Genomic DNA, 22,640 nt, shown 5'->3' on the forward strand with positions numbered 1-22,640 from the left:
TCTATCTAAAGGAATGTCTGGCGTCGTGGTTAGCATAACATTACTACTGCACCAGCAGCATGGTTTCAATTCTCCCCACGTCCGGAAGGAGCTTGCACATTCTCCATGTGACCATGTGGGTTTCCGACAGGGGTTCTGGTTTCCTCCCACATTCCAAAGATGTAGGGGGCTAGTAAGTTAAGTGGTCACTTGGGTATCAATAGATAGATACTTTATTGATCCCAAAGAAAATTACAGTGTCACAGCAGCATTACAAGTGCACAGACATAAATATTAGAAGAGATGTAGAAAGAATAAAAGATAAGTTATCACAATCAGTCTAACAGGAAGGAGTCGTCACTTCCCCAGCTACAGGTTGACTCATTATAGAGCCTAATGGCCGAGGGTAAGAATGACCTCATACAGCACCCTTTGGAGCAGCACAGTTGTCTTAGTTTATTACTGAAAGTTCTCCCTGTTCAGCCAAGGTGGCACGCAGAGGGTGAGAAACATTTTCCAGAGTGCCAGGATTTTCCATAGGGTCCTTTGTTCTGTCACAGCCTCCCGTGTGTCCAGTTTGACTCCTATAACAGAGCCAGTCTTTCACTGAGTCTGTCGGCATCACCCGTATTGATGCCATTGCCCCAGCACAGACCGCATAGAGGATTGAACTGGTGACAACTGACTGGTGGAACATGTGAAGGAGAGGCCTGCAGACTCCAAAGGACCTCAGTCTCCTCAGGAAGTAGAGGCGACTCTGGCCCTTCTTGTCCACAGATTGGGCGGTGCATGCGATTTGGGCCGGAAGCGTTCATTATAGAGCTGTAACTAAATAACTAAGTAAACGTGCAAAGACAGAAGATGAAACGTGGATATTAGAGGAGTCCAGGAAAGTGGAGAGAGTGCAGGTAAATGAGCTTGAGGAAGATCAGCCATGTTTGAGGAGATCAGGTTTATTTTTACCGACATATGTTGTGAAATTTGTTGTTTGGAGGCAGCAGTACATAAAAAAAACTATGTTACAATTGGAGGTCTATAAAAATAAATGTCTTGCAAAATGAGAGCAAAATACTAAGGTCGTGTTCATGGGCCATTCGGAAATCTGATGGAGAAGGGGATTAAGCTATTCCTAAAGCACTGAGTCTGTGTCTTTTGGTTTCTGTACCTTCTTCCTGATGGTAGTAATGAGAAGAGTGCATGCCCTGGGTTGTGGGGGTCCTTAATAATGGATGCTACCTTTTTGAGGCAACACCTTTTGAAAATGTCCTCATTGCTGGGGAAGGCTAGTTCCTGTTTCTTTTTCTATGTAAAGATAGCTACAAAAGGAGGCCATTCAGTCCTTCATGGTCATGCCAGCTCTATTCAAGAACAATTCAACCAGTCCCATTCCACTGCCTCTCCGTTTAGACCTGTCATTGATGTAGTGCATTTCAAAAACTACCCACACGGCTGCCAGTCTTAACCCATACTGATGAATTACAAGTCATAGTCTTAAGAAGAAATCAACATCAAAACGTTTTTAACACTTGGGATAACCTGCACTGAGTTCCAAGACTTTACAATACTAGTATGGCTTTACCTGCTTTCTCTCAGGCACCTCCCGCCACCAATCCCAGTCAGAACACGAGCAAGCAAACTGCCTTTGTTCTCGGGGAATTTCATTCCTTTTCGCCAAGTTAAACATTTCCACGTTCGCCTGTGTCAGCGGAAGATTCCGTAAACGCTCCGCAATATCCTGGTTGAAAGCAGAAAATAAACGCAACCACACTTGAAAACCTGGAGGAGGCATCAGGTATATAATGCAGAGTTTTACTTAATTAGTCAAACATGGGGGAGGCACCGAGTATACTCGTAGCTATTGCCACACAACTGCAAAGACCCAGGGTACAGTCCTGATGTCAGGTTCTGTCTGTGCGAAGTTTGCACGTTCTCGCAACTTTCTCCCAGATTCTCCCACCACCCAAAGACATGCATGTTGGCAAATTAATTGGCCACTGTAAATTGAACCTAGTTTGTCGAATCTGGGGCCAATTGATGAGAAAGTGGGGAGAAAAAAAACGGGACTAACGTAGGATTGGAGTAAATGGGTGGCTGATGAACGGCAGCTGAAGAGCGTCGAAAGCAACTTTTTCTGTCATGTAGCTCTTTATGAATCCCTCAGGAACGATGCCGGTGAGGAGAAGAGAAGGGGCGTGACGGAAGCCAAAATGGGGGAAGGAAAAAAGAGAGGAGGTGGAGGGAGGGGAGAAATTACTGCACGCTAGAGAATTCAACCTCCGTGCCGTCAGGTTGGAAGCTATCCCAACGGAATATGAAATGCTGTTTCTCCAACCTGAGAGTGACCTCGTCATGGCAGTAGAGGGGGCTGTGGATGACGCATCAGAATGGGAATGGGAAACAGTTAAAAAGGGCGGCAGACCACATGTATAATTAATATATAATAATATATATTATTCCTCACTGACCTGACCTCCAACAAGATCACCCTTGTTACAGCTTTTAGCCAGCTCAAAAATCCCGCAAACCTGTTAACTTTGCAGTAAATAGACACAATTAACAATTTAAAGAATTGACAAAATGAGTAAGTCCCTTTCCTATCATTTTCTCTGGAATCCACCAGATAAACTATGTAAAAGGGAAGAAACATCCTGCCAGCACCTGGTATCTATTCTGCAGGGTTATGTTACCTGTAGGTCCCGATCCACGTTATCTTCTTCCTGTGAAGAGAAAGAGACCGTAGGTTTATGGTGCCAACAACGGAGCGAGTTCATTCAGATGCCTTTGGGAAATGCAGCTGCCACCTTACAGACAGATAACGCATTTAAAGATTAAAGATTCATTTTGTCACATGTACATCAAAACATACAGTGAAATGTCTTTTATTATTTTTATTTTATTAGGATCAAGTGTGAAGTTGGCCCTGCCAGCTCTTCAAGACGTGCTGCCCACCAATCCCCCAATTTAACCCCAGCCTAGTCACAGGGCAATTGAACTTATAACCGGTACGTCTTTGGACTGTGGGAGGAAACCAGAGCTCCCGGAGGAAACCCATGCAGTCACGGAGATAACGGATAAACTCCTGGCAGGCAGCGGCAGGAACTGAACCCGGGCCGCCTGTACTGTAAAGCATTGTGATAACCATTGTACTGTGTCGGTGACCAATCCAGTCGGAATGTGCTGGGGGCTGCCCAGAAGTGCTGCCATGTTTCCAGCAGTGACGTAGCATGCCCACAACTCACTAACCCTAACTCATACACCTTTGGAATGTGGGTGGAAAGCAGAGCATCCACAGGAAACCTAGCCAGTCACAGGGAGGATGCACAAACTCCTTAGAGACAATGGTGGGGATTGAACCTACCTCTTACAGTTGGTGATGCAGAGGGCTACGCCAACCTCGAACTACATGCTACCCATTTAGACAGGTATGTGGAGAGAAAAGACCTCATAATCAGCATCAGAATCAGTTTTCTGGGCCAAACACAGGCAAATGGGACCAGCTCACGTGGGCATCTTGATTGCATGAACAGATTAGGTCAAAGGGTCCATTTCTATGCTGTACAAGCAATGCCAATATGAAGGAGCGCGAAAGTAGGCGTAATTGATGCGTGAAATAGGTCTAATTGACAAATAAACATCGGCCAGAACTCGAGGGCAATTTGTTGTTGAAATACGCCCAGGGGATTGGAGAGCATTGACAAAAGATGGAGGTTGGGTAGATGGTTAAACTAATTCTTCATCTGAAAGATTGCTATTTTAACTGCAGACACTCTTGCCATAAAAAGTTTTAGGAACGGCTTCTACCCCCAACAGATCTCTGAACAGGCCATGAACCTATAAGCACCACCTCACTCTCCCTCTTTCGCAGAATTTATTTATTTTAGTTCTTCATGTAATTTACAGCAATTTTTATCCATTGTACTACCAAATCAAAGCAGCAACTTGCATGATCTGGTCAGTAATAGTAAAACTGATGCTGATTCTGAACATTAACCTTTGATCATCTAGTGATACCTGCAAAAAGGGTTGAATTTATGATCTGACGAATCAGGCTGTGGTGGAGCCATACGTTGAGTGGTAGCCAGTAACACAAGAAGTGCTGGGGCAACTCGGCAGGTCCAGCAGTGCCTATGGCAGGGGCTTCCAACCTTTTCTATGCCGTAGAGCCTTACCGTTAACCGAGGGGTCCGTTGACCCCAGTTTGGGAACCCCTGATCTATGGAGAGCAATAAGGAGTCAAAACTCTGCATCAGGACTGGAAAGGAAGGGGGAAGAAGCCACAATAAGAAGGCGGAGGAGGGGAAGCTGGAAGGTGGTAGGTGCAGCCAGGTGAGAGGGAAGGTGGGTAGGTGAGGGACTGGGGATGAAGTGCGAGGTGATAGGTGGAAGAGGTAAAGGGTTGAGGAAGAGGGGATCTGATAGGAGAGGGGGGTGAACCACGGGAGAAAGGGAAGGAGGAGGAGTACCAGAATGGTGTGATGGACAGATAAGGAGAAGAGAAGGGATAACAGGGGAGTCAGAATGGGGAAGGGAAAAGGAGAGAAGGGAGCAGAGGTGTACAAATGGTTTTATGTTACGATACTGATCCATGTGATGGACAGATAAGGAGAAGAGAAGGGATAACAGGGGAGTCAGAATGGGGAAGGGAAAAGGAGAGAAGGGAGCAGAGGTGTACAAATGGTTTTATGTTACGATACTGATCCAATATGTAGACAGGCCTACTAGAGGAGAAGCCAGACAAGATCTCCTTAGAGGGAATGAACCAGGTCAAGTGTCTCATCTCTCAGTGGGTGAACATTTTGGAGACAGTGACCACACCTCCCTGACCTTTACCCTAGCCTTGGACAGAGATAGGAGCAGGCTGTATGGGAAAGTATTTAATTGGGGGAGGGGAATTATGATGCTATTGGGCAGGAATTTGGGAGCATAACCTGGGAACGGATGTGCTCTGGAAAAAGCACAATAGAAATGTGGAGGTATTGTAGGCAGGGTCTTCTGGATAGGTTTGCCCCATTAAGGCAAGGAAAGGCTGGTAGGGTGGAAGAACCATGGTTGACAAGAGATGTGTAACATCTTGTCAAGTGGAAGAAGGAAGCTCAGTTACGGCTTGGGAAACAAGGATTCTAGAGAGTTACAAAGTAGCCAAGAAGAGGCTGAAGAAGAGTTGGAAGGAGGCACGAGAAGTTGTTGAAGAAAGAAGGTTTAAGGAAATCCTGGACACATTCTACACATATGTGAAGAACAGGAGGATGACTACACTGAGGGCAGGTCCAACCAGGAATAGAAGAAGAAATATGTGCCTGGAATCAGAGGAGGTAGTGGAAGTCCTTAATGAATACTTTGCTTCTGTTTTAACAGTGAGATGGATCCTGACATTCGTGAGGACAGTGTAAAGCAGGCTGGTACGCTAGAACATGCCAACATTAAAAAAGAGGATTAGTTGGAACTTTTGAGAGTTATAAGCCCTCTTTACATTCCTTTAACCAAAATTGAACATAATACTCCATTTTCTAAACAATGTTACATACAGCCAGCCACATTTAAATAAATGCATTTCCAGCTTATTCATTTTAGACGACCTTGAAATAATGAGTTCTTTGCTTAAAATTGGCCCAATGTTTGCCAGTACTCTCAAATTTTTCTTCAAGTTTCTCTTAATTTATTTCAGACTTCTTCTGCCTTCTCCACCCAATCCCTGGATACCCTGATGGAATCTGTGAGATGAGGGTAGGGTAGGGAGGCTGGCAGGTGACTGGTGGAACTAAACAGGAAGGTGTGATAGGCAGATGGAACCAGGATGGGGGAGGGACAAGAGTGAGCGAACAAAAAGGAGAAAGTTCATGTAACTTTCAGAAGGATGTGGTTATGCAGGAAAGGGTGAAGAAGAGATTCATAAGTATATTGCTGGGACTGAATAGGCCATTTAGGTGGGGGCATTTTCCCTGGAACGGAGGAGGACAAACAGGACATAAAAATGTCATGAAATGTCTAGGTAGGGTGTCACAGCATGGGGGAGTCAAAAGGTGATATGGAAACATGACTTGAGAGGCAGGTTTTTAAACTGAGGGAGTTGATGGGTATATGGGACAAGATGTAGAGACAGGTACAATTACAATGTTTAAAAGACATTTGGACAGATTGCAGATAAGAAAGGTTGAGATGGATAAAAGCAGCTGGTGAACGCAGCAGGCCAGGCAGCATCTCTAGGAAGAGGTACAGTCGACATTTCGGGCCGAGACCCTTCACCTGTACCTCTTCCTAGAGATGCTGCCTGGCCTGCTGCGTTCACCAGCAACTTTTATGTGTGTTGCTTGAAACTCCAGCATCCGCAGATTTCCTCGTGTTAAGGTTGAGATGGATATGGTAACCACTTGTTTCCTTCGACCAAACTCATTATTCCAACCAAGGCGCAGTATAACTTCATGACCTCTCTGTTTCTCTTCTCCCCCACCACCACTCTGCTTCACCTAGATCCTCAAAATGACCTTGCACTTTATTGTTTACCTACACAGCACTATCACTGTACCTGTAACAGTTTATTGTAAATTGTCTTTCTTACTTTGTTCTACCTTGACACACCCTGTATTGATTTTATCCACAGAAACAGCATGCAAGGCAAGAGTTTTACTGTACCTCAGCACATGTGACAATGATATACCAACTCTAGTTCCACCTGTCCATCACCTTCTCCCCATCTATTTCGATTTATGGCCTACCAGCTTCTATCCCTGTGCATCCCCAACTCCATACTCTTGTATTCCTGTCAATCTTTCCTGTTCTCTCTCAAATCTCAAGCCAAAATGCTGACCTACAGCTTTTGCCTGCACCGGTGCTGCTCGACCAGATGAGATTTTCTAGCTTACTGTTTTGTTGTCCCACTTAAAAAAGCAGAAAGTTGTATCTCTCAATGAGCCCCCACCCCTGCTCCATTCCTCCAAACGCTCACGAATGTGGCTTCCATCTCCGTTCAGAGGACAGTGCTTTATCTCTGGGAAACTATCGTCTAAAAGCTCTTCAATGCCAACTTCAACTCTTCTTCAGAGCAGCACATTTTCTTCACAAGAGGAAAAAACAATCGAGTAAGAATAAGGCAGACAACGGAAGAATTCAGAGCTTCATAAACAGTGAGTACCGCGTGATAATAGTAATGTAAAAAAAAGGAACAGAAATGGCTGACTACATTGGAAAGATTGATGTGTTTGATCACACTACAGATAACTGGAATATGTATACTGAATAGATTCAGTAGTATTTTAAACAAAAGGTATAGCCAATGTGAAATAAGGGCCACTTTTGCTGAGTACATTGGATTTAAAGGCATACTGTTTGCTTAGAAATTTAACTGCTCCAAGCAAACCAGCCAAAATGAGCTTTGCTGAACTGTGAGAGTAATGCAGGAACGTTTAGAACCAAAACCATTTTTGATTGCAGAACACTTTAGGTTTCATAAGCAGAATCAAAAAGAAATGGAGTCTATTTTGGTGTACATGACTGAACTGAATGGATTGTCTGAGAATTTTCAGTTCAGAGATGTGTTTAATGATGCACTGAGACATCACTTAGTTTGTGGAATCTTACAAGAGAGCATTCAAAAATGTTAAAACACAACTTACATTTGAAAGAGCAGGTGAAATAGCTGTATCAATGGAAACAGCAAACAGAGACACAATTGAATTACAGTCAGGAGTGAATATGAGTATGAACAAAATTTCGAAATCTAAACAGAAATGTGTCTGGCTGAATAAACTGTGTTATTCTTGTGACAGGAGCTCACATACACCAGACCAAAGTCAGATTTATAGGTGAAACTTGCAGAAAATGCAACAAAGTAGGACATATACAAAGAGCATGTCAGGCAGACAAAAATAAATGGACTTCTCAGGAAAGAGAAAAGGCTAAAATGTTACATTGCAGTTTCTAAAAGAGCATTAAAATGCACTCTATTGATGAAAAATCTGATAATGATGAGATCTACCTGATAATAATGACATAGGACTGGGTAGTGTGACAGGATCCTGAATTATCCCTATGAACCGTGCTTTTAAAAAGCGAGAGAGAGGAAGAGAAAGAGAGAGGCGAAGACTGCTCACAGTTTCTTTGGAATTTCTGCAAGGACACTTCCAACTTCTGTGTTCCTACAGAGAGAGAAGGGAGGAGCTACTTGATGGACAGCTGGTGTTCAGCACAACAGTATTTAAACCAGCGTAATTGCTTGTTTCACAGGACACGCAGATGCACAAGGATGTGGTGAAGCTACCATTAGCCTGTCCAGGTGCCCATGAGTGTGGGACTGAGGATCGATTCTGAGAGATCGATCTGTGATTATTAGTGCATGAAAGAGTGACCTTGTGGAGTCTACTAGTGTGTCTAACCCTCGCCTGGGTTGGTAGACTATCACTTGAAGACGGTGCTCTTCACTTGGTCAAGTTTGGCTAACTTGGAAGTTTCAGAGGACAACGGGAAGATCGACGGTGTCAGCTCATCTGAAGACTCAAATCTCTCCCTCTCTCTCGCTCTCTCTCCATCACTACTCAACTCAATACCACGAACTGAACCGAACTTTACTCATCACCGTAAGACTGTATCCATTTACCTCTAGGCTTGAAGAAGCTTGGTTTTTATATTTCCACATATATATATATATATATATATATATATATATATAAACTCATTGTTAACCTGTTTGATATGTCTGAATTTTATTACTGTATTGCATAGTTACTAATAAATACCATTAGTTAATAGCAATACCAGACTCCAACGTGTTTTCCATTTCTGCTGGCTCTTTAACCCATCACAGGGTACGTGACGGTAGCTTAAGATTTATAATATAAAAACTAATAATAGACAAGCAATCTAGCTTACACAAAAAGTAAATGGAAAGTTAACTGAAATGGAATTGGACATTGGCTTGGCTGTATTAGTCATTCCACAAAATGAGTTGGAATGACATTTCAAAGACATTAAAATGCAAATATCCAACTAGGAACTTCTATGGAGTAAAAATAACTCCTGTGGGAATGAAATACAACAACCAACAAGCCAGATTGGGCTTGTATGTGTTAAAAACAGGAGGGCCAAAATTGTGGGGTGTGAGCAGCTGAGACAACTACAACTTGATTGGACATGCATTGACCATTTGAATGCCAAATCCGCTACAATAAAGTCAACTGAAAGCGGAATAAAAAAGATTATGCATGATGCCATAACTACATCCATGCTGAACACCATGAATTGTTGCCCAACAAAGGACAAACAGGTGTTGGTGCCAGCCTCTGTGCCTCTGGTTGGAAAGCATATTAGACAAGAAAGGTCCTTACAGCTCAGAGGAATCGTGACAATAATAAAAGCAATGGTCCAACTACAGTAGTTTATGTAGGCGACATATCTGAGAAAGCTTCTGGTATGTTAATCAGGCAGTTAGTTGGTTTTAAGCTGGAAGAAAGTTCAAGGGGCTTCAGGAAAGTTGCAAGCACTCAGCTTTTGTGAGTATAAAGAACCGGACTCTACTCTGCGTGCATTAAGGTTATTGCATGAACTTCAAGTGAGAGGCAAAAAGCTGCTTCTAAAAGTAGATGCAAAGACTAAAGCCCAGGTGGATAAAAGAAAGGCCAAATGAAAGGAGTCATTTATAGGCATCCGTTAGTCTTGTGAGACCATGGATTTGCACCTTGGAAGGTTTCTCAGGGCGCAGGCCTGGGCGAGGCTGTATGGAAGGCCAGTAGTTGCCCATGCTGCAAGTCTCCCCTCTCCACGCCACTGATGTTATCCAAGGGAAGGGCATTAGGACCCACACAGCTTGGCACCAGTGTCATCACAGAGCAGTGTGTGGTTAAGTGCCTTGCTCAAGGACACAACACGTTGCCTCAGCCAAGGCTCAAACTAGCGACCTTCAGATCACTAGACTGACACCTTAACCACTTGGCTACAGAGTCAATGAGTCAATGGAAATATGAAAACAGAGGATTCATTAGATGATGTTGACAATGATAAAACAGAAGAGAGAAGGGAACAAAAAAGGATTAATAAGAGAATACACCAATGAACTGTCCCTTCCCAAGTTCAAGGTACACATCCTAGAAAAAAAGAAAGAGGGGAAAAAAGAGGAGGATGACTCTAAGTGCAATGGAAATGGAAGAGGATAAATAGACTTAATTTCTCAAGAAACTAGTAAATAGAGATATTCGCAAGAAACTAGAAGAAGAAATAGGAAGGAAAGAAAAAGAAAGATAAGAAGTTGAGAAGGAGAGAAGAGATAGAGAGAAAGAAGCAGGGAGAGGGAGAGGAGCAAGGATCGAATTAGATTCAGGTAGAAAAGCCAAGGAAAGAAGAAGAGAGATGTCCAGAGTTGTCACAACCACTTCCTGCAATCTCAGAGAGAAAATCCCTACAATCACCCTGGAGGAGGCCCCAGAGTCTTAGATTGGCTTTGTTTTTGTTTAATGAGATGCAGGACAGAATAGGCCCTTCCGACCCTTCAAGCCACACTGCCCAGCAATGCCCCAATTTATCACGGGATAATTTACAATAGCCAATTAACCTACCAACCGGTACACCTTTGGACTTTGGGAGGAAACCAGAGCACCCGGAGGAAACCCACACAGTCATAGAGACAACTTACAAACTCCTTACAGGCAGCAGCAGGGATTGAACCCGTGTCATCTAGTCATCGGTACTAACCACTATCTACCTTCAGTGCCACAAGTCTCACCGGCCAAGCAGAGTAACCACACTTGTCAGGAAAGACGTTAACTCACAAGAGTAAGAAACCCTTCACAGCAGTTAAATCTTTAAACCTGAAAGGGACTATTTACAGTTCAATATTCTGTGTATGTTTATGCAGTAATTGTATTATATATATACACACACACATAAAGTATGTACATAATTTGAGATGCATTCTATATTAAGTTGGAGTTTAGAGCTAAGCAGGATGGAGTGTTGAGTATTTAATATATCAGTAATATTTGAGCAATATTGTGAATATATATTTTGATTGAACATTCTTTGTTGCTTAAATAATTTATTATGATTATATGTACGAAATACATGAATTGCATATGTCATGACACTACGACGTCATATGTTTGCACCTCACTTAAAGTAAAAACAAAGTTAGACTCACATTTCCAACTCTTATCTTTTTCTTTCAGCTAGTTAATGTTTTGGAGTTACAAAACATAACAAAAACTATTTGGTGATCTTGGCACTTCTGCTGCTTGAAGGGAAGTTTGTCTCTTTGAGTTGGAGTTTTCCAATTTATTGAACAACAGAGCCCTTAAAAACACAAACACGAGAGATTCTGCAGATGCCGTGATCCAGAGTAACACATACAAAATGCTGGAGGAGCTCAGCAGGTCAGGTAGCAGATACGGAGAGGAATAAAGAGAAAGCAAAGCATTTTGGGTCAAGACCCTTCATCAAGCCACAAAACACAAAACAAAGTACAAGAAAGTTTGACAATATATGTCCTTACCAAATCTTCAGGTTCATTACCATCAGCATCTATACCAGAAAATAAGAAAGTTGTCAAGATTATATTTGTCTCAACTATTCTGGTCAATTGAATGAGCAGATAGTAAATCAGTTGGCCAATCCCTAATACATTAACCAGTCTGTCGGTTTCTGAGAGTCATAAGAGTCATTATGACAAGAAGCTCATCTCAACACAAGCCAGTTTGTTGGGAAGAGATTAAAGTTCGGGGTGGCAACAGTCAATACTTGCATCCTCTGAACACCCAGTGGGGTTCAACTGCAAAAAGAAACAGGCAACTCTACAGTTTAGGAGCAGACAGGAGAATCAGGCTGATGATCACTGACTTATCAAAGTTCAAAATAAGTGTATTATCAAAGTATATATATGTCACCATATACAACCCTGAGATTCATTTGCTTGCAGGCATTCACAGTAAAACAAAAAATACAATAAAGTCAATGAAAATCTACACCCAAACAAAAACTGACACATAACCAATGAGCAAAAAAAAATAAATGTGGGTGGGTGGGTGGATCTGATAACAAGAGCTGTAGAGTCCTTGGAAGTTAGTCCATAGATGGTGAAATGAGTTGTTTAGTAGCAGTACGGTGCACAGTCATAAAATCACTACAAGGTGCAAAGGAACCTGAAGCCCCTCACTCAAAGATTCAGGAACCCTTTGTTCCCTCAGCCAACAGATTTCTGAATGTCCATAAACCCATGAACGCCATCTCATTATTCCTTTTGTATTTGGACGATTTATTTATTTATATATATTTTGGAAATTTATAGTGGACATGAACAGTTACCTTTTTAGAACAACATAAAACACAGAACAATACAGCACAGGAACAGGCCCTTCATCCCACAATGTTGTGCCAAGCCAGCTAAATAGTAAATTAAAAAATACTCCAAAAACTAATTCTTCCTATCTATACACTGTCCACATCCCCCCATCTTCCTCATATTTATGTGTGTATCTAAACATCGCTTAAAAGCTTCTAATGTACTTGCCTCTACCACCACACCAGACAGCACATTCCAGGCGTCTGCCACTCTCTGAGTAAAAAACTTACCCTTCACATCCTCTTTGAGCCTACGCCCTCTCACCTTTGATGCTTGCCCTTTCGAGTGACTTTCAGTTCTTTTATAGGGAACATCATCAATTGGCGCTATTACTAATCCACTTTGGCTAATTAGTGTGTTGGCTGACTTCACACACCCAGGATGGAAAGTGAGGCAAGTGTTAACTTGTAACCAGGTCCATTAATTAATAATCAAAATCATTGATAATAATGAATCATTCATCATTATGATCAGAGACTGGAGTTGGAGCCCAGTGTCTGCGAGACTGAAAATCTGGGCCCAAGGACTGGAGGCCCAGATGTGGCCTACCCTGGAGTTGGAGACCTTTGTTGCTGGGAGGGAAGGAAAGGGGCCTGCTTTGCTGTTGTCTTCTTTTGTTCCATTGTTCTCTGTCCTGCGTTGTGTTGTTGTTTTGAACATTGTGGGCGTGCTATGTTGGTGCAGGAATGTATGGTGACACTTGCATGCTGCTGGTTGTTGACACAGATGACACATTTCACTGTATGTTTCAAAGTACACGTGATAAATAAATCTGAATCTGAAATTCAGTTTTCTGTCTGGGCCTTGTCATTGGAATCTCTTTCATATGAATTGGAATTTAGGAGACTTTACTGGAACATTCAGAAACATAACACATATTGAGAGTTTGGTCGGGTCTTGAGAAAGATCACCGTACAATAAGATGGACACCTGACCTTACGGTTATGATCTTGCACTTTAATGTCTACCTGCACTTAAACTTTCTCTGTAGCTATTACACCTGACTTTGAATTGTTATTGTTCTGTCTCAATGCATTGTGTAATGATCATATGAATACTGTGCAAGACAAGCTTTTCACTGTATCTTGGTGTGCGTAGTAAACCAACACCAAAACCAATGCCTTAATTCCAAAGTTCCCTTCCAAAAGGGGTTGGATGAGGCAAGGTATTGCTCTACAACTCTAATAACTCAACAAAGAGAGCACGGAACTTCAGATGTTAAGTTTCCTCAAACCAATCGCAACCACAAACTCTCTCCTGAGTTACAGTAGATGAGCCCCACTCCCTCTTGATCTAATTCTACCAGGCCCACACCATGGCCTGATATCGGGAGGAGATTTCCATTTCATCTTGGATAAGGAACAAAGCTAATCATAATTCCAACCAATGGACAGGACACTGAAGGACAGATTGCACTATAGTCGCAAACCCACCTTCAGCTTGTTCCTTAAGCCGGATGATCTCTTCAGCCACCAGATCATATTCATTGTCGTACCTACTCATCAAGGTTTCAGCCGTGGCCACAGGAATCCCCTTTGCATGGAACAGTTCCCGGAGCCTCCTAGTACTTTTCTCTGCCTGCCGAGAAGAGGAGAGAGTTGTGAGATTTCACAGTTTTAATAATTGCCTTTCACTACTTTAAGCACCAATTTATGGTAAACAAGTTGGCAGGAGACACTAAAGTGTATGGCAATGAAGAAGCACATCAAAAATTACCTGGGGATCTTGCTCAGCAAGGTAAGGGGGCTGAGGAACAGAAAACAGACATTAATTCAGATTAGTGTGTGATGCTGCATTTCAGGAAGTCAAATCAAAACAGGACTTCCACAGAGAACAGTAGGCCCCTGAGAAGAGATGTAGAACAGAGGAATCTTGGAGTTCAGGTTCATAGTTCACTGAAAGCAAAGTCACAAGTAGACAATGTGGTGAAGAAAGCTTTTGGCAAGCTGTCCTTCATTAGTGAAGGCTTTGAGTATAGAAATTGGGATTTTATGTTGCAGTTGTTCACTGGTGAGGCTACACTTGGTGTTGTGTATTTAATATTTCAGTAATATTTGAGTTATATTGTAAATGCATTGTTTGATTAAGTGTTCTTATTCATTTAAATAATTAATGATGGGGTATATATAAAAGTAGGTAAATGGCATACATCATCATGCCACCACATCATATGTGTGCGTCTTGCTGAAGTAAAGAACAAATTAAGACCCATTCTCCTGGGCTCCCAGCATTTGCCTTTCAATTAGTTTAATGTTTTGGAGTTACAAAACATAGCAGTGACTATGAGGTATTTTTAAAATGAGTCCGAGATGACCACCTCCTGTTAAAGCATAATGAGATGTTCGGGTTTTTTTAAAAGGCACAATGAGAAATGGTCCTGTTTAAAAAAGAAGTTCAACATGTTTCCCTCGCAAAAGGAAAGGCAATCAAGTTTTGAAAAAAGGCAGAAAGAAGAAGAATTCAGGGTTCATAAGCAATTGGTACCAGCTTATAATCATTATATAAAAAAAAAGCAAAAGTAGCTGGATACATCAGAACGATAGACCCATTCCATTGCACAATGGATAACTGGCTCTTGTATACTGAGCAAATTGAGCAGTATTTTAAAGCAAATTAAATAGCCAATTAGAAATGGGTTTTGCTGAGTGCATTAGATTTAAAAGCATACAGTTTGCTTAGAAATCCCACAGCTCCAACCAAACCAGTCGAAATTAAGCTTGCTGATGTTATGAAAGTAATGCAGGAACATTTAGAACCAAAAACATTGTTGATTGCCGAACCCATATGTATCATTGAAGATCCAAATATCAAGGTGAAAAAGGCGAATGTGGTGGAGACCATGGCGGGCAGTAGCTGGGTCAGCAGCATGGCAGTCGCTCTTCATGGGAAGACTGAGTTTGAGTGGCCTTGGTTCTGATGGGAGGATGTTTTCAACATTCTGAGATTTATGGGATTATTGGATTGTAGTTGGGGTCTGAGGTTCTTACTGTTTTATTCTGTGTGGTCAATCTGTTGGTTTCTGTGTGTGGGAGAAGGGGTTAGAGGTTTGGTACTGTGGTGCTGGTCTCTTGTAAATGGGTTTTGGGGGTTTGATGTTGTTGTTACTGTTTATTTTGTGAGGGAGGGGGTTGGGAGTTAGATGTTATTTTTGCTGTTTTTTTTACAAGGGAGGAGGTTGGTGGTTTGGGGTTTTTGGTGTTCTGGCTGCCATCTACTGGGTGGGAGATCTGTTGTTTTGTGTGCAAGGGAGGAGATGGGACGTTTGGGGTTTGCAAGTTCTGTTTGTTTTTCTTTTTGTGTGAGGAGGGGCGTTGGTGTCTTTTCTTTCAACAACTTCATGGTTTTTCTGTATTCCATGGCTATCTGGAGAAGATAAATATCAGAGTAGTATTGTACATGCATACTTTGACAATAAAATAAACCTTTCAATCTTTGAACCTTTGTTTAATAAGGGGAATCAAAAGGAAGGGGAGTCCATTTCACCGTACACGGCTAAATTGAAGAGGTTGTCTGAGCATTTTCAGTACAGTGATGTGTTTAATGATGCACTGAGATATTGTTTAGTTTGTGGAATCTTACAAGAAAGCATTCAAAAGTGGCTCCTAACTGAAGCACTTACATTTAAAAGAACAGTTGAAATTGCTGTATCAATGGAAACAGCAGACAGAGAGGAGATTGAGTTGCAGTCAGGAATGAAAGTGAGCTTGAACAAAATGACAATGTCTAAACAGAAACCAGCGTGTTGGCTATCGTTGTGGTAGGGGCTCACACACACCAGACCAATGCCGGCTTAAAGACGAAACCTGCAGGAAATGCAACAAAGTAAGACACATACAAAGAGCATGTCAGGCAGACAAAAATAAATGGACTGCACAGGGAAGAGAAAAAGCTAAAAGGTCAAGTTGCAGTTTCACAAAGAGCACTAATCTGTATACCGTTGATGAAAATTCTGAGGAGAGTGACACAGGACTGGGTAGCCTTGAGATTTAAAATGTGAAAACTAAATATAGACAAACATTCTGCCAGACTGTCCCGCCAGAGAAAGCAGGATCTCCCAGTGGCCACACATTTTGATTCCACGTCCCATTCCCATTCTGATATGTCTATCCCCATTCCCATTCTGATATGTCTATCCACAGCCTCCTCTACCGTCAAGATGAAGCCACACTCAGGTTGGAGAAACAACACTTTATATTCCATTTGGGTAGCCTCCAACCTGATCGCATGAACATTGACTTCTCTAACTTCCGTTAATGCCCCTCCTCCCCCTCATACCCCATCCCTTATTAATTTATTTATATATATTTATATTCTTTTTCTCTCTCTCTCTCCTTTTTCTCCCTCTGTCCCTCTCACTATACCCCTTCCCCATCCTCTGGGTTTTTCCTCCCCTCCCCCTTTTCCTTCTCCCTGGGCCTCCTGTCCAATGATCTTCTCATATCCCTTTTGCCAATCACCTGTCCAGCTCTTGGCTCCATCCCTCCCCCTCCTGTCCTCTCCTATCATTTTGGATCTCCCCCTCCCCCTCCCACTTTCAAATCTCTTACTGACTCTTCCTTCAGTTAGTCCTGACGAAGGGTCTCGGCCCGAAACATCAACTGTACCTCTTCCTAGAGATGCTGCCTGGCCTGCTGCGTTCACCAGCATCTTTTCTTGAAATTTCAGCATCTGCAGATTTCCTCGTGTTTGCGTTTTTAAATGGACAAACAATATGGGTTACACCAGAAGTGAACCAGCAAATTCATTAAAATGGAATTGGGCACCGACTGGGCTATTTCAGCAATTCCACAAAATGAGTTTGATCCTCTTTGTCAGGAAAGGTGTTATTCCACAAGAGTAAGAAATTCCCCACAACAAGTGAAATGGGTTGTTTTCATCAAATCAGCAAGGATAGTGCTGGGGGCAGCCCACAGCAGCATCCTGTTTCTGGCGCCCACAACTCATTAACCCTAACCCGTACACCTTTGGAATGTGGGAGGAACCTGAAGCACCCGGAGGAAACCTACGCGATCATGGGGAGGACGTACAATCTCCTTACAGACAGCGGTGGGAATTGAACGCTCATACCAGTCACTGTTGCCGTATATAGATTAGCTCATGCCGTATGTAAAATATATCGAAACCTTATTGTGAAATGTGTCACTTTGTGTCAAATCAAATCAGCGAGGATTGTACGGGCAGCCCACAGGTGTTGCCATGCTTCCAGTGCCAACAAAGCATGCCCAAAACTCACTAATTCCAACAGTAGGAGGAAACCGGAGGAAACGCGGTGGGATTCCCGGTCTTACAGCCAGTGCTGTAAAGCGTTGTGCTAACGACTGTGCTACCGCGTCTGTTTGACAGGCCAGAACTGTTTTCCTTGGAGCAGAGAAGAATGAGCGATGATTTTATAAAGATCCAATTCAAAGGGCCAATATCCAAACCGGAAGCTTTGTCCTGCCTGGAATCTGGGAGATGTGACCACAAATGCAGCTTCTCACGCGTACTAACGGCGGGAGGAGAGAGAGCAGCGCGCCGCGCGTCCGCAGCCCTCAAGTGAGAATTGATATCCTATCCGTTAAATACGTGCCGTGGACAATTCTGATTTGATGGAGGTGGACGTGAAAGCACAGAGGAACATCTGGAAAAATTTCTGAAACGCTCGTTCGCTGCTGTTGTTACTGTGTGATCGGGAATCTTTTGGAGAGAAGGCCTCAAGATCCCCGGCTTTGCCTGTTGTTGGCGACCGATTTGGAGGTCGAATCATTTGGATAGAGATGGCGCTCAGTACTCGGTGTCAGACAGCTGATCAGAGCTCGAAGTTTTCGAATGACTCAGAGTCGGACCGTGGTCGGGTATGGCAGGGAGAGTTTTTCTTCCTTCTCCCGTCTGCGTGAGATGTGGGACATTTGAGAGACTTTGAACTTTTTACTGTGCTCATGGACTTCTTCATCAAGTTATGGTATTGTAACTATATGTTATAATGATGTGGTTTTGTCAGTTTTTTTCAGTCTTGGTCTGTCCTGTGTTTTGTGATATCACACCGGAGAAAATATTGTATCACTTCGTAATGCATGCATTACTAAATGACAATAAATGAGAACTGCGTGTCCTCATAATCTAATCTAAGGTAGAGTACTAGGCCTGCTTTGCCTGGAGAGGACATTGTAATTGGTATCTCAGTTTCACAGCCTCAAGACCGTTCCAGGTAGCTGACCCAAATAGATCATAGATCATAGAAGAGTACAGTACAGGAACAGGCCCTTGGCCCACAAAGTTGTGCCAAACTAGCTAAAAACACCCAAACACTAACCCCACATACCTACACCTTGTCCATATCCCTCAATCTTCCTTCAACACATGTGCCGATCCAAACGTCTCTTAAAAGCTTCTAATGTACTTGCCTCCACCACCACACCAGACAGCACATTCCAGGCATCCACTACTTTCTGAGTAAAAAGCTTACTCCTCACGTCCCCCTCTCACCTTCAATGCATGCCCTCTCATATTAGATATTTCATCCCTGGGAAACAGATATTCTCTGTCCACTCCATCTGTGCCTCTCGTAAACTTGTAAACCTCTATCGGATCTCTCCTCAGCCTTCGGCACTCCAGAGAAGACAACCCTGGTTTATCTAGCCTTTCGCAATAGCACATGCCCTCTAAACTAGGCAGCATCCAGGTAAACGTCTTCCCCACCCTCTCCAAAGCCTCAACATCCTTCTTACGGTGGGGAGACCAGAACTCTCTGCGATACTCCAGACATGGCCCAATCTCTGGGTCTAAAGCTCTCTGTTTAATCAAAGAGCTCGCTGTTACAGAAAATCATGACGCAGGAGTTTCTCTTGGGGACAATCCCCACCACCGCCCTTTCTCCAACCTTGTAATGTTGGTGTGGGGGTTCAGGGGTCACTAACTATTGAAATTGTAGGTCAATGGCCTACACACAGTAGAGTTATCCCTGTGGGGTGGAAGAGAATTGACACATAAGAAAACATCTGTTCAAGATGGCTCCGACTTCAGGTCAAGATGGCGCCAGAGTCCAACGCTCCTTCAGTCAACACCTTCTGGGTAGATCATGAAACTATATATTTCACTTCTTTTATGTCTTTTACGTTTTTCATCTCGAATGTGATTCTGGAACTGTTGGAGCCTGTGGTCTGCAGATTGGAGATCGTTTGGGTGTTTTAGTGCTCTGCAGTCTCCGAGAGGATTCCCGGAGGCAGAGGCAGCGTGTGCACGAACCTTGTGGCAAGGAGGCTGCAGGATGGGGCCCGAGCCAATGTTTGACTCCATTTTGCTGATTGAAGTGACAAGGAAGACTAAAACATCAAGGCAAATGCAGAGGGTGAGCCTCCCTTTTCATCGCTGGTGGGATCACTCTACTGCTAGAGGGGGAGACTGCCTGTTCATTGCTAGGGGCAGGGGAGTCACTCTGCTATTGGAGAGGGAAAAGCCCAGCACTGTGTTTGGAGAATATTACCCAGGTTTTCTGCATTTTGGAGATGGACTTGGACCACAGACTTTTTCTCAGTCTTATAGTTTTTTATGTTCTATGTTTATCGCCAGATCTTTCTCGTTTTTTTGTTGTGTGCGGGGCAGAGGGATTTGGGGACCAATGTGCCTGTTCCATTTTTGTTCATTTTTTTTGTGCGGGGAGGAGGGATTTGGGGGTTGATGTTAATGCTGCTATTCTCTTCTTTCTTGGTTTCCCGGCTATCTAGAGAAGAAGGATCTCAGTGTTATATACTTTGATAATAAATGAACCTCTGACTCAATGTATTTACAATATATGAAAGGCCTGGTGAGCTGATGTGTTAGTAGCTCTAAAGTCACAGGCTAATAAAAACAGGAAGTGCAATCAGCTCTCAGCAGCTCAGGAACACTTGCGTTCAGAGGGGAAGAAGAGTGAATGTCTCAGGCTTGAAATGTTAGCACCACCGGGGAAGGGGAACAGAAACCTAAAGACCCACGCTCAGTGCTTTGGGGACAACAACTTCCTCTCTGCCATCAGCTTTTCCAATGGTCCATGAATCTATGAACATTTTTTGTACTATTTAGTTACTTAGTAATTTTTAAAGTTTTTGCACTGTATTGCTGTGACAAAATAACAAATTCCTCATGAGATAAATCAGTAATCATAAATTCCATTCTGACTCTTCCCACAGATACTGGAATCTGGAAGAGAGGACCGAGTGTAGAGTATCTAAGTTTGCTAATGACACTAAATTGAGTAGAAAAGCAAATTGTGCAGAAGATACAGAGAGATTGCAGAGAGATAGAGATAGGTTAAGTGAGTGGGCAAGGGTCTGGCAGATGGAGTACAATGTTGGTAAATGCGAGTTCATCCACTTTGAAAGGAAAATGAAAGCAGGTTATTATTTAAATGGTAAAAAAATTGCAGCGTGCTGCTGTGCAGAGGGTCCTGGGAATTTTTGTGCAGGTATCACAAAAGGTTGGTTTGCAGGAGCAGCAGACTATCAGGAAGGCGAATGGAATGTTGGCCTTCATTTCTAGAGGGATTGAACTTAAGAGCAGGGAGGTTATGCTGCAACTGTACAGGGTACTAGTGAGGCCACACCTGGAGTACTGTGTGCAGTTCTGGTCTCCTTACTTAAAGAAGGATATACTGGCTTTGGAGGCGGTGCAGAGGAGGTTCACCAGGTTGATTCCAGAGGTGAAGGGGTTAGACCATGAGGAGAGATTGAATCGCCTGGGACTACACTTGCTGGAATTCTGAAGAATGAGAAGATACCTTCTAGAAACGTATAAAATTATGAAAGGGATAGATAAATAGAGGCAGAAAAGTTGTTTCCAGTGGCAGGTGAGTCTAGAACTAGGGGACAGAGCCTCAAGATTCGGGGGAGTGGATTTAGGTTGGAGATGAGGAGGAACTGCTTTTTCCAGAGAGTGGTGAATCTGTGGAATTCTCTGCCCAATGAAGCAGTGGAGGCTACCTCAGTACATATATTTAAGACCAGGTTGGATAGATTCTTGCATAGTAGGGTATTAAGGGTTTTGGGGAAAAGGCAGGTAAAGTGGAGATGAGTCCATGGCCAGATCAGCCATGATCTTATTGAATGGCAGAACAGGCTCGACGGACCAGATGGACTACTCCTGCTCCTATTTCTTATGTTCTTATACTGCCTGATCTCTTGAGTGTTTACATCATTTTCTGCTGGCTTCCAACAGCTGCAGTTTTATATATGTGCATTCAGTAACCACTTTATTAGAAACATCTGCTCTTTAATGCAAATATCTAGTCGACCAATCATTTGGCAGCAAGTCAATGCATAAAAGCATGCAAACATGGACAAGAGGTTCAGTCGATGTTGAGACCAAGCATCAGAATGGGGAAAAAATGTGATCTAAGTGACTTTGACCATGGAGCGATTATTGGTGCCAGACAGGATGGCTTGAGTATCTCAGAAACTGCTGATCTCTGGGATTTTCACACACACACACACACACACACACACAGTCTCTAGATTTTACAGAGAATGTTGTGAAAAACAAAAAAAAATCCAGTGAAAGGCAAGACTTTTTAATGAGAGAGGTCAGAGGAGAGTGGCCAGACTGGTTCAAGTTGACGGGAAGGCAATAGTAACTCAAGTAACCACGTGTTACGACAGTGGTGTGTGGGACAGCATCACTGAATTCACAACACGCCCAACCTTAAAGTGGACGGGTTCCAGCAGCAGATGGACACACCGGGTTCTGTTCCTATCCTAATAAAGTGGCCACTGAGTCTATAGCATTAACCCTGTAGGGTGGGAGTGAATCAACACATGAAAACACATAATGCTCTCATATAAAGGACCTAACAAACTGATGTGCTATTATAAAACCACGGGCTAATAAAAACAGGAAGAACAATCACCTTCGAACAGCTCAGGAACGCCTGCACTCAAAGGGGAAGAAATGTTAATGTTTCCGGTCCCAGAAACGACTCCAACTTGAAACATTACCACCAACGGGGCGGGGGAACAGGAGTGTGAGGACCCACACTCATTGATTCAAGGACAACTACTTCCCCTCTGCCATCGGATTTCCAAATAGTTTATGAACCCATGAACATTTCCCTTTCTGGTACTATTTAGTAATTTTGAAATTTAGTAATTTTAAGTCTTTGCACTTGTAATACCCCAGTTTAAAACCATACTTTATTTTATTAACACAATTATGGTGTTGGGCATTTTCTGCAGATTTTCTCAACATGCAATGAGTTCCTTTAATTACATTATACAATAAGGTATTTCTTTTTTTTTTGCAGTTTGAAATAATAGTTCTGTTGATTAAGCTGTATTAGCCAATAGGATTTGTCTTGTTAACATGTTTTTTTTCCAAGAGAGAATGCAGGAAG

General features: G+C 42.8%; 1 protein-coding gene across 1 annotated transcript in view; it reads right to left on the reverse strand.

Annotated features, from left to right (window-relative positions):
* LOC140191286 (shiftless antiviral inhibitor of ribosomal frameshifting protein homolog) overlaps positions 1 to 22,640 on the reverse strand; it is a 44,011-nt gene that overhangs the window by 9,576 nt on the left and 11,795 nt on the right. Inside the window, exons 2-5 of the mRNA XM_072248557.1 lie at positions 13,732 to 13,876; positions 11,453 to 11,481; positions 2,667 to 2,696; positions 1,559 to 1,714 (exon numbers count right to left, since the gene is read on the reverse strand). Coding sequence (XP_072104658.1) covers positions 1,559 to 1,714; positions 2,667 to 2,696; positions 11,453 to 11,481; positions 13,732 to 13,876 — 360 coding nt within the window. The remainder of the gene's footprint in view (positions 1 to 1,558; positions 1,715 to 2,666; positions 2,697 to 11,452; positions 11,482 to 13,731; positions 13,877 to 22,640) is intronic.

This window comes from Mobula birostris, chromosome 32, assembly GCF_030028105.1.
Source record: "Mobula birostris isolate sMobBir1 chromosome 32, sMobBir1.hap1, whole genome shotgun sequence".
NCBI classification, from domain to species: domain Eukaryota; kingdom Metazoa; phylum Chordata; class Chondrichthyes; order Myliobatiformes; family Myliobatidae; genus Mobula; species Mobula birostris.